Here is a 13,567-nt window from a genome sequence, read left to right on the forward strand (position 1 = left end):
TAGATGTGGACTGCTATATATAAAACAGCTAAACAACAAGGTCCTACTGTATAGCACAGGAAACTATATTCAATTTTCTTGCAATAACCAAAAATATGAAAAAGAATATAAATGTGTAACTGAATCACTATGCTATACACCAGAAGCTAACACAACATTGTAGATCAACAATACTTCAATTTTTTAAAAATCCTGTAAATAAACCATAATGGAAAGAATATGAAAAAGAATATATATATACATATATATCTGAATCACTTTGCTACATACCAAAAGCTAACACAACATTGATTATATTTTAATTTAAAAAAAAAAATTAGGTCTGATTCCAAGCTGTGCTCTTTGTCACTCAGTACTGTATTTCTCAATTAAACTACACATGAACCCTATCACTAAAACTTTGTACAGTATTCACCTTAAGAGGTAATTAGTATAGTTTGACTTGTTTTTAGAAGGGTCATTTTTAATATCCATCTAAATAAATTTCAGAAAATTTCCTAGCTGCTCTTCAACTAAGTATTTTTGGTATACTCAGGGAGAATAAAGGAATGGTGTTACCTAACAGCATGCAGAAAGCAGAGACTCAATATATATATTACCTTATGAAGCTGTTCAATAAAATTTTATTAAATATTAATAACAGAGAGGCTGGAATTTTCACAAAGTTTTCTAAAATGGTGTCTTTTTCCCTTAAATATACATAATATCTAAAATTAAGTTAGAGAGTACTGACCATCATTAGTTTAATAATTAGTTTAAATAATGTGCTATATACGTAACAGATTTTAAAAATTGAGAACGAAGTTGTACTTTCATTATCTCATACTGTGAGTTAAGATTTCTTATCAATTAATATAAATCATTAGGTAAACACTTATGCTCTTCTTGTTTCTAAGAAGGACCACCAACTTCTGGGAGAGTACACTGAGAACGTGTATCTCAGTCCTTCTCTCTCCTTCTAGGGTATGCCTGCCTCCTAAGAACATGCACTCTCATCTGCTCTGGGTGTGGCTTATCTAGTTTTGCCAATGACTGGGTAAGTAAACTTAACTCTTGCAGGGGTGAAATTAGCAAGTCCTTGGTTGCACAGACCTAACTTCAATCCTCCAACATCAACTGCACTGGTATCATGTAATAAGTAACAAAGCTGTATATCTGTAAATATAAGCTGCATATATGTAAATAGTTCATCTGTCTGACCCTTGATCTCTCTCTCATTTGGTTCTAAATTTGAGTATCCTTCTTTTAGAGCCAACAATTTGAAAAATAAAGGTTACCTGTAAGGAGTAAAAAAGAGACACTAGGTCCAACTTAGATGTTTCTTGAACATTAATTAGAAATAAATTCAAAAATTAGAGGAGTTTTTAAAAGAACTCTAGTTAGTAAAGATTATATTTTAACATACACAATGAAGTGTGATAACATATACCAAGGTAATTAACAACGGCAGTTAATTTTTTGATGACTAAACGTTATTCCTTTTTGAATAAGTTTAAAGCAAGTATTTCTTCTGTAAGCTTTTGTTCTTGGGACTAAAGGTTAATTTTTTTTAAGAATGCTGTTTAAATGTTATCAAGCTATTCTCAGAATCCACCATAATCTTTCCATTTGAGAGAATCAGTGAGAAGGAAGGTACCAGCAGGGTCGTTGCAGGACTGTGAGGAAGACCACAGGAGGCAGCTGAACAACCCAGCATGAGACCTGGCTCAGAAAAGGACTCAACACATGTCATTTCTCAACCTGTGTCTCTTAAAGGCAGAAACCACGCACTGGAATAACACTGCTGAGCACACTTTAAAAACGATTCTGTAGATGGATGCCCATGTCTAACAGTAATATGGTTTATTTGCCATTTAGTATGAATCAAGCAAACTCTCAAACACTGACGGTACAGTTCATTTTGGGCAATCATGGCAGGAAGTCTGGAGCCATACTGAGCTATTCACTCACCCAAGTTACTTCTTACTAGCGGAGAATGTTCATGTATAAATTGTTAACATTAAATAAATATGGTTATCTATTTAAAAATTTAATAGATTTGATGCCTTATCTAAGGACAATTTTACTTTGTTAATAAGCCAATGAACAGAATTTATATATATTATAAAATTAGTCACAATGGTACAGAAATAACTTTATCTTTTCATTAGTTAAGAGATGAATGAATCTTTATGATACTTAAATCGCTCATTGTGAGGTCTACGGCAATGTATACACATGTGCTTTTTTTTTTTTTACATATATATTCCTTTTCAGATTCTTTTCCATTACAGGTTATTACAAGATATTGAATATAGTTCCCTGTGCTCTATAGTAGGTCCTTGTTGTTTATCTTTTTTATATATAGTAGTGTCTATATGCCAATCCCAAATTCCTAATTTATTCCACCTCCCCACCCCTTTCCCCTTTGGTAACCACAGTTTGTTTTCTATGATTGTGAGTCTATTTCTGGTTTGTTAAATAAGTTCATTTGTAATTTTTTTAAGATTCCACATAGAAGTGATATCATATGATATTTGTCTTTCTCTGACCTTACTTCACTTAACATGATAAGTCTCCAGGTCCATCCATGTTCCTGCAAATGGCATTATTTCATTCTTTTTTATGGCTAAGAGAGAAATATTCCACTGTTTATGTACTTTTAATGGGCCAACTAAAAACTTCTGACTTGAAAGAATAGTTAGAGACTTAATGGCAACACAGAACACAAGAGAACTAAGTCAAACAGTCTAAGTAACAAAGAATAATCACTAGAACATCTCAAGTCTACTTAAATCAACAAACAAGTATTTGCATGATTCTTTGAACTGATTCGTTGAACTGACTGGGAAAGCCTGATGACGTGCGATGGGACACATATGCAACATATTATTAATTTATGTTAACAGCTGAAAATAACAATCGCCCTAACTATTGTTAACATTATCGTCACCTTGTCAATGTTTGTGAGTCTGAGAGAAGGGAATTACTCCAAACTACTCAGTAGCCAATAGGACACTGTGATACTGAAGTAAAACAAAAACAAAGCCAAACTTCCTGAAACTGTTTCCAAAAAATTAATGACTGTCACCTCAACAGGGCTTGAAAAAATGGTTTGTCTGTAATCAATTCTCTCATCCATTGTCAAAATAGCTATTTTAAACCTTTCCCCACCTCTCCTCATTCTCCTACTCTATCATCTCCCTCCTCCATCATTCTCAGCTTCTTATTTCATACATTAAAAAATGAGCACCCCCCCCCCAAATACACTGATATCTCCATCCTCTGCTCCTATTCTACCCAATCCAACCCCATGGGTGATATGTGAACTAGTCTCTCTTACTATGTCCATCCTTCTACTCCTGCCCTTCTGCTTTACCAGCCTAGCAAAACTTAAATCCCAATAAATAATGTATCCGTCTTCCTTCTCTACTTCTATACACACTCTGCTTTGTGCCTGCAAGAGAAAATTCACACACCTGCATGGATAAGATCCAGTACAAATTTACTTTCTCTAATCTTCATTGGGTCCTCAATACTTTTTAATTATTTTGTTGTCCCTTTTTGATTCTTTCTCTCATTCCTTTTCAGTAATATTCCAAACCATCACAATGCCCTGAGGTCCCCTACTCAACCTACTTCCTCAGACTTTTAACAGACCTCATCTGCTGTTGATAACTACAGGAAACTGAGGTCATCAAGCAAGATCTCACTCAACGTCCCACTACCTTCATATAAATCTGTGTCGCACCCAACAAAACATGCTCTCCTGCAGGATGCTGTGTCTCTCTCTTGTTCAAAGCTCACCTACCCATCTGTAATTTGAACCCATGCTCTCCTCTCAATTTCACTCTCTTAAAAATTTCCAAATTCCCCCTTCTGCTGCTTTCTTCCCTTCTCTTCATGAGCATGCCTGGATCTTCCCCACTTTTAAAAACAAAGTAAAATACTAGAAACATAAATACAAATGTTCTTATTGCCAGATTCACCTCCATCAATCTCTTTTGTTCTCTCATCTTCCACGGTTCTACAAGCCGAGTACATAACGTCTCATCTCGTCTCCCAACCACAACTCAATTCATTGCTTTCTGGCTCCACCATCTAGTGACTTTCCAACCGGCAAACCTCATGCACACTTTTCAGTCCTTATCTTATCGGGTCTCTCTATTGTACATGACAGTGCTGACTGCTCTCCTCCTTCCTGCAACTTCTGTCTCTTGAGTTACATAATCACCCTCTCCTGATTCTTTCTGTACTGCTACTGACCAGCTTCTGTTCTGTAATCTTTATGTGTTCCCCTCTTTCATTACTTAGTCATATTCTCCAGGCTTCATCCTTGGCTACTGCTCTTCTCATGTGGAGCGTGAGCCATGAGTCATCTCCTGTCCCGTCCCCTTCCAGGGTTCCAACTACCACATCTCTACGGTAGTCCCCAAAATACATATCCAGCCACAACTCCTCACCTGAGCTTCTAATTGATGACTGAATATCTCCACCTGGGAAGCTCACAAATAGTGCCCCAAAAAGAATCTATCCTCTACACCTTCTTTCTTAGCTGCTGGGAAAAACATCCACCCAAATTAGAAACCGAGGAGACATTCTTGCTTTGGCTCCTTCTCCTCTCTTATTTTATTGCTTAGAATATACTTCACTGGCTCTGCACGCCTCCAGGAAAAAGTACAGCTCTTAATATGACATAAAACCTGTCATGATGTGCCTCCTGTCAGTCTTGACAGTCTTACTTTTTGCCTCTCCTTGACGTAAAACCAACTTCTTGGACCGTTAATAGACGCTAGCACGTATCAAAACGCTTGGCCTTTTACTTTGACTCATGCTTGAACTTCATGTCTCTGATACTACATTTCTTTGTTACTCCATTATTGGTTTATGCACCTACCTCTTCTCCAACAGAATTATATGTTTTTCTTCTTCATTGTACTTCAGATTCACAAGACTGGACTGTATCTTTTCTCAGAAACTCCAATATTCAGTAAAGTGGCACAATGTCTAACTGATATAAATTTCATCAAATGAATCAGCAGTTCACAACAACAGTACAAATGAAGGGACAAGCAAACAAATAAGCATGGAATACGTAGGGCCTACCGCTCTTTGGTGTCAAATTAGCTTTTGGCTTGGTGTAACACAAAACCTGAATGTATTTCAGCATAAATGGTTTATAATCTTTGCTTTCTCCTGCAATGTCTTTATTTTTAATGCAGTACCAACAATAACAATAACAGACAAAAGTTCTCGAGGACAAACATTTGTTAAGTGCTTTAAGTACATTATCTACTTAGTTCTCATACCAACTCCAGAAGGTAGATATTCTTATTCTTATTTTAAAGCCCAGAAATTGAAGCCCCTCTCACGTGCAGCAGACATCTGGAGGTCTAAGCCCCAGAGAAGAACAACAGTAACAGCAGCACAACCAAGAACACTGACAGGTACAAACTGGAGATTAATTGAATGTCTGTCTACTGAACATGAAACACTAGCCTTGTTCAACTTCTCTTTAAGAAAACATTAGCTGATGTACATGTTCCAGGCAGGAGACTGGAAAATACTTGCTCCTGAAATGTCAACACATCCTAGGTTGAAGGATCTCCGCATTTTATCCAGCCAGATTATGTTACCATTGGAAAAGTCTCACCCCTACATAATTTCCAATCAGTGTTTCAACATCTCATTCTTAAATATTTATCAATGTATAAACAGTTATCACCAGATATCTGAATATTACTCTAATATTAAAGAAAATAATGTAAACCAAGAAAAACAGCAATTTGGAGCAAATAACAATGAAAGAAGCATAAGAAAATTTGACAAAGCTTTAAAACTTTCTGAGATAGGGAGACACTATATAATTTTAAGAGAATAAAAAGAGAAAGAATTTAAGGAAATTAAAAAGATGACAGCAGAAGGTCAGCCCAGAAGAGTTAGTATCTGATTGACAGAGTTGTGGAAAAGGGGAACATGTAAAACACAAAGGGGACAATATTCACCAAAAGAATTTCAAAATATTTTCCCAGAATTGAAAAGAACAAGTTTGCAGATTAACGTTAATCAGGAAGCCTCAGTAAAATTTCAAAATAATGAGAAAAAGAAGAACCTAGAAATTTTCAGACAAACTAGCAGACCCAGAGAACAAACAATAAAGAGACCAAGTGAGACTTTTCAGGGAGACAAGGAGTCACAGATGCAGGGGAAAGAGAAGGACATGGGAGAGGAAGAAATAAGGGAAGAGGAAGGAGGGAGAGAGACAGTGAGAGAGACATGGGGAGGGAAGGGGCAGGGAGGGGAGGAGAGAGAGAAAGGGCACCAGAGTTGGGGAGAAAGAGAGAGAAACAGGAAGGGAAGGAGCAAGACCTAGAAGAAGGGCAGAGACAGAGCAGGGCAGAGAAGGACAGGGGAAGGGAGAGGAAAAGACGAGAGAGAAAAGGAGACACGAAGAAAGGCAGAAATTGAGATAGATATTTTATAAAGTCTCGGGAAAACAAGTTCTATAAAGATGGAAAAATAATAGTGATCTACTTTAAAGTTTATCTATGAATAATATTTACACCAGGGTCAGCAGAGTATAAACACTGAATCTTGTTTCAACAAATGGTATAATTGTGTGGAAAGGTAAGGAGGAGGGCAGCACGTATGAAGGAATATATGTATGCATGGTGAGGAGGTAAAAAAGCTAATTCTCACATTCCTCAGTAAGAAGTCAATTAGAACTGAACAATCAAGCAGCAGCAGTTATTTGGTATATTAACGTACGTTATGTAAAAGCTGGAAGACTCAAACGCGGCACTGCAATCAGCAGTGGAGAGCAGCAGGGCACCTATAAGCCTGTGGAACTACTTGACTTTTTAAAACTATGTGCATATAAATCTGTGATAAAAAATTTAAAGAATATTTTTTAAATCCCCACTAAGACTGCTACATGTAATCAACTCAACAGAAGGCAATAAAACGTTAACTCTATTTTGACTCTCTAGAGCCTATAACTCTATAACTAAATCTCTATAGAAAACCTGCCGCAGAATAAAGCAAACTAAAATGATTCTTCGAAGTGTAAAAAGCCCTTGGGCAACTGTACTATTTGATGTCATAAACCATCACTTCAAAAGATAATGGAAATAACTAAGTGGTAATTTACAACCTACCTTCCTACCAAATATCAGCCATTAGGGGAACATTTCACAAAATACTCATAATCTTCCTTTTATCTGTTAGAACTAAGGGGAGTTCATTCTGACCAGGTCTCACGTCACATTATAGCAAATTGAAAGGAAGGAATGAAAACATCAAGCGTCTTAAAAATTAACTCATTCTATCATTTTTTTTCTATCTCAAGATTCCTGAAGTACCACCCCATCCTAGAAGGCATGTGCCTGGCGACCTGGACTCACCCTGTTAAACACTGGCAGCATCATGTACAGCTTCTCTTCTTGTTCCTTCTGAGTCATGTGCCGGGGAGGATGGCACAACTCAGTGAAGAGACGGCGGAGGTGCATCAGTCCTAAGGCATTGTCTTGTGGGCTGCACTCCTCCTGCCTCGGCCGCCCCATGATCCTCTTCACCATGTTCATCTTGGCTGGTTGGTGATAAACACTTCTAATTCTGCAGGGAGATGTTCATACACAGTCAAAATGTCATTGCCTTGACTGGGTCAAACATGCATGGAAGAACTTATTAAAAATCTAAAAAATAAAAAATTCTATCTAAAATATTTTTTTCTACCTCTTTAAACAGAAAAGGTAGAGGTAAAGCTAATTTTGAGAAATCTCTCTAAATGGCAAATTATGAATCATGGCACTCAACGTTCCTGCTGGCTTTGCCACAATTTGGATAAAATGTAAAACATTAAATGTAAAAAATTAACTGGACAAGCAACAAGCATTTCCAATTAAGTTAGTCACAGCAAGTTCAACAAATAAAGGGATTACAAATCTTACAATTAGTATGCTGTTTAATAGATGAGCATATGTATGAAGAATAAGAGAATAGAAAGTTAAACCTCACCTCAAAACATCTAACACAACCAAAAAAAAAAAAAAAACCCACCAAGTTTTCTATTTTTAATTATTTAATTTTTTTCTATATAAAGGATTATACTTGGGGTACCTGCTGAAGAGTTTACATTATAGTTTGAAATATACAAATTAAATGATAACCTCAAATATATTATAAATCATAAGAAAAAAGTGAATATTATCATACAACTGAAGACCACTTCGGCAGGTCATGTTAACTCATTTCGTGGATCATGACAAGCAATTTTTTAAAAAGTGGAATAGAATATAATACTGTAAATCAACTATATTCCAATGGAAAAATGAGTGAAATAGAAGATATTGGAATACACGTAGGAAGGGTAATTATTATTTCATGAAACTTATTTTAGGTAGGGGTGTATTTGTATATACTGAATCACAGTGTAAAATGCATCCCTGGCTAGAGCTGCAGTTAAGAAATAAAGAGCCCAACCACTGGGTCAGAACACACACCAGAATCAGTAACACTCAGCTTTCAGAAAGCATCATCAGTCCTTTTCAACCACCACTAACCGTGCCAGCAATTAGCTAATTTCAGACACATAAAGAGGGTATCTTACAAAAGGAACAAGGAAGGTTGGGAGGACATTACAGATACATAGAACTTGAGAAAAGGGCAGTTTGTTTTTTAATCTGTAGAAAAGCAGGAATAACCTGAAGATTAATTTTTAATTTTGCTACATAAGCCAGTATGCCATTTCTTAAGAAATGAGAGACTACTGCAAGGCTAGAGCTTTATTTATTAAACATCTGTCTATTGATTTTTTTTTAAAACCATGAAAAATAGCATCTTAAACATGCTGGTCCTTGAGAATTTTGAGTGGATTCCATGTGTGGCTGCAGGCATATGGCTATGCATCCTAGCTCGACTCCAACAGGAGGCCACGATGTGACTCATCACAGGTGAGGAGCAGGAAGACACACTCCGCCTGGGGCTCTGCCAATGGCCGTCTATGCTGAAGGACCACTGTGCCAAGAGCACTCAATACTGCCAGGTGTCCAGGCGCAGGGAAGAGTGTTTAGACCACAGGTGCAGGCCGAGGAGAACACCTGAACTACAAAATGACAGTCGGTCCAGTTCAAAGTTGTTCAACATATTTCATTCTCAGAAATATGTGTCTAAGTTCTCCAAGTGTAAATATAAAGATTTCAACAAATACATTCAAACAGCCTACTACGTGTTGGTATTTATCATCCTGGAAAACACTCAGACCAAAAATAACATTTGAAATGAATTATAAAACTTGTGCAAATTAGCTAACATTTTAGATTGTACATAGATCTGCTCTGTGTCTTAGCCTACAATTCAGTTCATAATCTAGAGTGTGTGGGTAGGAGTTAGGGGATTCATGATCCTCTAAAACTTTAAAATAATTTTTTTAAGGGATCTCCAGTTTTCAAAGAGGGCTATGACATTAAAAAGTCAAGCCTCAATCTTTATTTATAGAGTTTCAAAGCATTTTCAGACCATTTCCTTTGCTCCTCATTCCAACTTAAGCAAGTGGGCCAAAGAGAAAATTAATTCTACCTTTCTGTGAGGCCCCAAGACAAGAACAACTTGCTCAAAATCTCCCAGGGAAAAAGAACTGAATGGGAATCCAGGACTCCCACCTCCTGGTCCAGCCCTTCTCGCTTACTCATATTCACGTGCCCATTTTAAATTACAGAATTCTTGGCAACTTGATTCTAGAATATTAATTTTTTTTTAGCAACAAGTAGCAACTCGAATGGAAAAATTTTTTAATTTTTCTGAAGATGCACTAAATTAATCAACATTTATTTCAGTAAACTCACAAACACAATGACAAACATTAACCAGATGTAATCAAGCTATTGTGCCATCGTTATATAATATTTATCAGATACAAAGGGGTGTATATATATCAGTCAGCTAAATGGGTTTACTGGTATTCTCAATTACTCAGATAATCTCAGTGATGGAAAAAAATCAGATTTCTCTTTTTCTCCTAATTTACCAAGGAATACTTAAGTATATCAAATTGCTGACTCATTGTTTTGTTTATACTTCAATGTTTATAATGTAGAGTATAATTTAGAACAAGAACTACCATGTTTAAAGTACTCTTCAGCAGTGAAAGGGAAGAAAAGAACAGGCACTTTTCGGTCCATCCTGTACAAATATGCCCGTATAAGATAGGTAACTTCAGGTGAAAGGCTCTTAATTCCCTTGAGTCTTGGGTTTCTCACAACAGTAAAATCTTTCCTCACAGCCTTTGTGTACCATGTACGTAAAATCACATCCTTTTTGTGAAATGCCAAGGACATTAGTTACATTCAGTAATTTAAAAATTTCTTATCTTTCCTCAACTTGATCATGTAACATTTAATTCCTTTTCATTTACATTTTAGTTATTTAAGCAAGTAAGGGAAAGGAAACAGCATAGGCTCTTACAGTGTTTCAGAGACTTACAAAATGATAAAAAATTAAGGGAACATTTATTTCTTAGATGCTCAATAAGAGGTTTATAAACCAATATAGAAGAGACAGGCAAAATTTAATAATAGTGGGGACAAATCATAGAATGATTATTTGGGGGGTAATGTTATTAGGGGTTTTCAAAATATTTACAAAGATTATTGTGTATAAGAACTAGTTTTCCAATATAAACTCTATTTTGTTTCACAAGAGAAAAGTGTTTGCACTGCCAACAGGGGGTTATTTAAATAGCAAGGAGATAATTATTGCAATGAGCTCAGACAGTATTTCTTATTCTAATCTCTTGTGTTAATGCTTGAAAATCCTCTGGAAATGCTTGAAAAATTATTTAAATCCTTTAAACAGTTTGTCATCATTTAAATTACAGAAGGGTATAGAAGAAGAAAGTAGTCTAAATTTGTAAAAAGTATGTGTCAAGTAATTAATGGCCTTTGAGTAGCTTGGCTAAAAACTTAACGTATCTTTTCTAAGTAACTCCTTAATTCCACAAGAGAAGAAATAAGTAGCTCACATTACTTCAGAAAATCTTACAGTTTCATTAAAGAATTGTAAGTAATTCCTCAGGCTTTTATTTTTTTCTTAAACTTTCTGGGGGAAAATCCCACTTTTTCTTATACCATGGAGAGCAAAGGCAAAACTTCTTACACTTGTGAAGTATGTAGGCGAAGCTCTGAGAGGCTCCCAACATACTGTGAACGTAACCCAGCGATCAAATCTATACACTGAAAAAGAACTATAAGTACTATAAACCCTGAATTAGAATTAAAATTTCTATCTGCTGAAACATTAAGCTTTTTGCCTTCAAGGACAGTCATGATCAGGTTTTAGTCCCACCTACGAGATATTACAAGATCGGCCATCTCATTTATATGGCAAAATATAATTACTTCAGATCTGTTTCCAAAATCCCCCATCCTCCCCACCTCATCAGTAAACTCATCATCCTATACATACACTGCACTAGACAATTTCTCAAAGCATCTTTTCAGTGTGCTTAATTTTCTCTCTTCATAGACAAAAGCGTATTCCAAAGCAAAAGCACTGCCTTCATTTAAGAAGGCTTCCCTTAGATATGACTTCCAATTACGAGTAGCCACTGTTGACCTCTCTCTGACACCTTTCTTGAACTCTTCCTTCTAGGGCCCCCACTGCTGTTTTGGGAGCCCTCAAGACACATTTACCCTAATAATTAAATGACAGTTAGATTATTTGATATGATTAATATAGTATAATTAAATTATATTATGGAATAAACTTTTGCAGGCTGACCCGAGATTCCCCAGCATTCTCTGAAAGTTTATAAGAATATGTGTTCAAAATTTTGGATAAAAGACCTGTAAAAGAATTTCTGTAGCACAATGCTTCTGTAATCTATGACTGCTTAATACTGACATATTTTGCATTATACACATCTCCACTAATCTCTAGTTCAAGTCATTCAGCTCTGTGATCACATATTCAGTATCCTCAGAGGAGGGATGGCACACTGCATAGTAGGCCAAAGGCATTCAGGGCCATATCCCTGACCTATCACTACTAAGAATTTCTCTATTTCTGAAATTTCAAGTTCCAAAATCTTACTCTGAGATTATAACTTTCAATCCACCCACTTTCTCGCTCCCTAAATCTCTGGTCCTCAATGGTATCCCTTATTCTTGACTTTTCCCAATCTTCCTATTCCTCAGCAGAGATTAGACTATGTTTAACCTCTTCAGTGACATTCAGATTCATTTCTTCATTTCTCTTGCACTCCTAAGCTATACACATTTCCAACTAGTACCCATGTCTGGATGAATTCAACCACACAATTTGTCCATTTCTAATTGTGGGCTGTTGGATACTGTGGAGAAAATTCTACAGTTCTGCAGACTGGTTACAACATAAATTTATGATTCTCTAAAACTATCATTTTCATAAATAAAAACTAGTAATTCCAAATGGATTAAAGACTGAAATGTAAACAAACAATAAAATACTGGAAGAAAATATAAAAGGAAATACTTATAGTTTAAGATAAATTCTAAAAAAGGAAAAAAGAGAGACAGATATATAGCTAAAAATACCACAAAGTTAAAAGACAAATGACAGAAAGGCAAAAATAATAATGACCCTTATAACAAAGTATTAATAACTAGACTATTCATGGGACTCTTAAAAATCAACAACCTAATACCAACATAAGGATGGAATAGAAATAGACTGTCTCCAGGAAATATTCTTCACATGAAATGCAACAAAACACACACGTGAAAAGGTACTTAAAATCACTAATAATTAGAGAAATGCAAATAAAAACAAGTACAACTGTTTGCTCAGCTTTGCAAAAATTAATAGGATTTATAAAACATATTACATAGTAAGAATAGAAAAAAATGGAACTGTATACAACTTGCTGATTAGAATTATAAACTAGTAGTCTTTTTCAGAGCAATCTCATAGTATCCACATACCTACTGTTTCATCTAGTAATGCCTCTTCCAGGAAGCTGACCTAGAGTAATACTCACAGTACAAGGCGGTTTGCCGCACTGTACGTTTTTATAATTGTTTATAATAACGAAAAGTCAGAAACAGCCAAGTCCTTTAATGGAGGCATAGGTAACCCATGGTGCATCCATATTAAGGAATGAAGTTAGGAGAAAAAAAGAAGTTAAATTTTAAAAAGTCAGGATTTCAGCACCAAAATGTAAGGAGCCTAGAAGTCATCACTCCTGTGCTTACGTAAGAAACAGCTGAATAAACTGGAAACGAAGGACTTTCCTCAAACCCTCAGGGAACTGAGGCTGCAAGGCAAAGTAATCCCTGAAATCTGGAGAGACAGGCAAGTCCAGAAAGTTACAGCTGAAATATGCTTATCTAGAATAGAAAGCCCTGGAGCCATAAACTGGTGCGGACACTTAAATGTAAGTATAAAGAGCTGCTACGGGCTCAAGAGTGGACACGCATGAGAGGGTGAAGCTCCTGGGGGCCATAGTCTCCAGGCTCTCAGCACAACTTTCCTAGGCTGGGCTTCCAGGAACCCCACCAGATTCTCACAGAGAAGATCTGGGAAAGATCCCCTCTTGGCTCTGGCAGAGGGAGGG

The 13,567-nt window shown here is 36.2% G+C and overlaps 1 protein-coding gene across 6 annotated transcripts in view; it reads right to left on the bottom strand.

Annotated features, from left to right (window-relative positions):
- WDFY3 (WD repeat and FYVE domain containing 3) overlaps window positions 1–13,567 on the bottom strand; it is a 242,948-nt gene that overhangs the window by 152,781 nt on the left and 76,600 nt on the right. For all 6 annotated transcript variants that reach the window (XM_064485992.1, XM_064485989.1, XM_064486001.1 and 3 more), the window contains exon 3: window positions 7,383–7,593. In XM_064485992.1, the coding sequence (XP_064342062.1) occupies window positions 7,383–7,562 (180 nt within the window). In that variant the 5' untranslated portion in view covers window positions 7,563–7,593. The remainder of the gene's footprint in view (window positions 1–7,382; window positions 7,594–13,567) is intronic.

The sequence above is a fragment of the Camelus dromedarius genome, chromosome 1 (assembly GCF_036321535.1).
Source record: "Camelus dromedarius isolate mCamDro1 chromosome 1, mCamDro1.pat, whole genome shotgun sequence".
Taxonomy (NCBI): Eukaryota; Metazoa; Chordata; class Mammalia; order Artiodactyla; family Camelidae; genus Camelus; species Camelus dromedarius.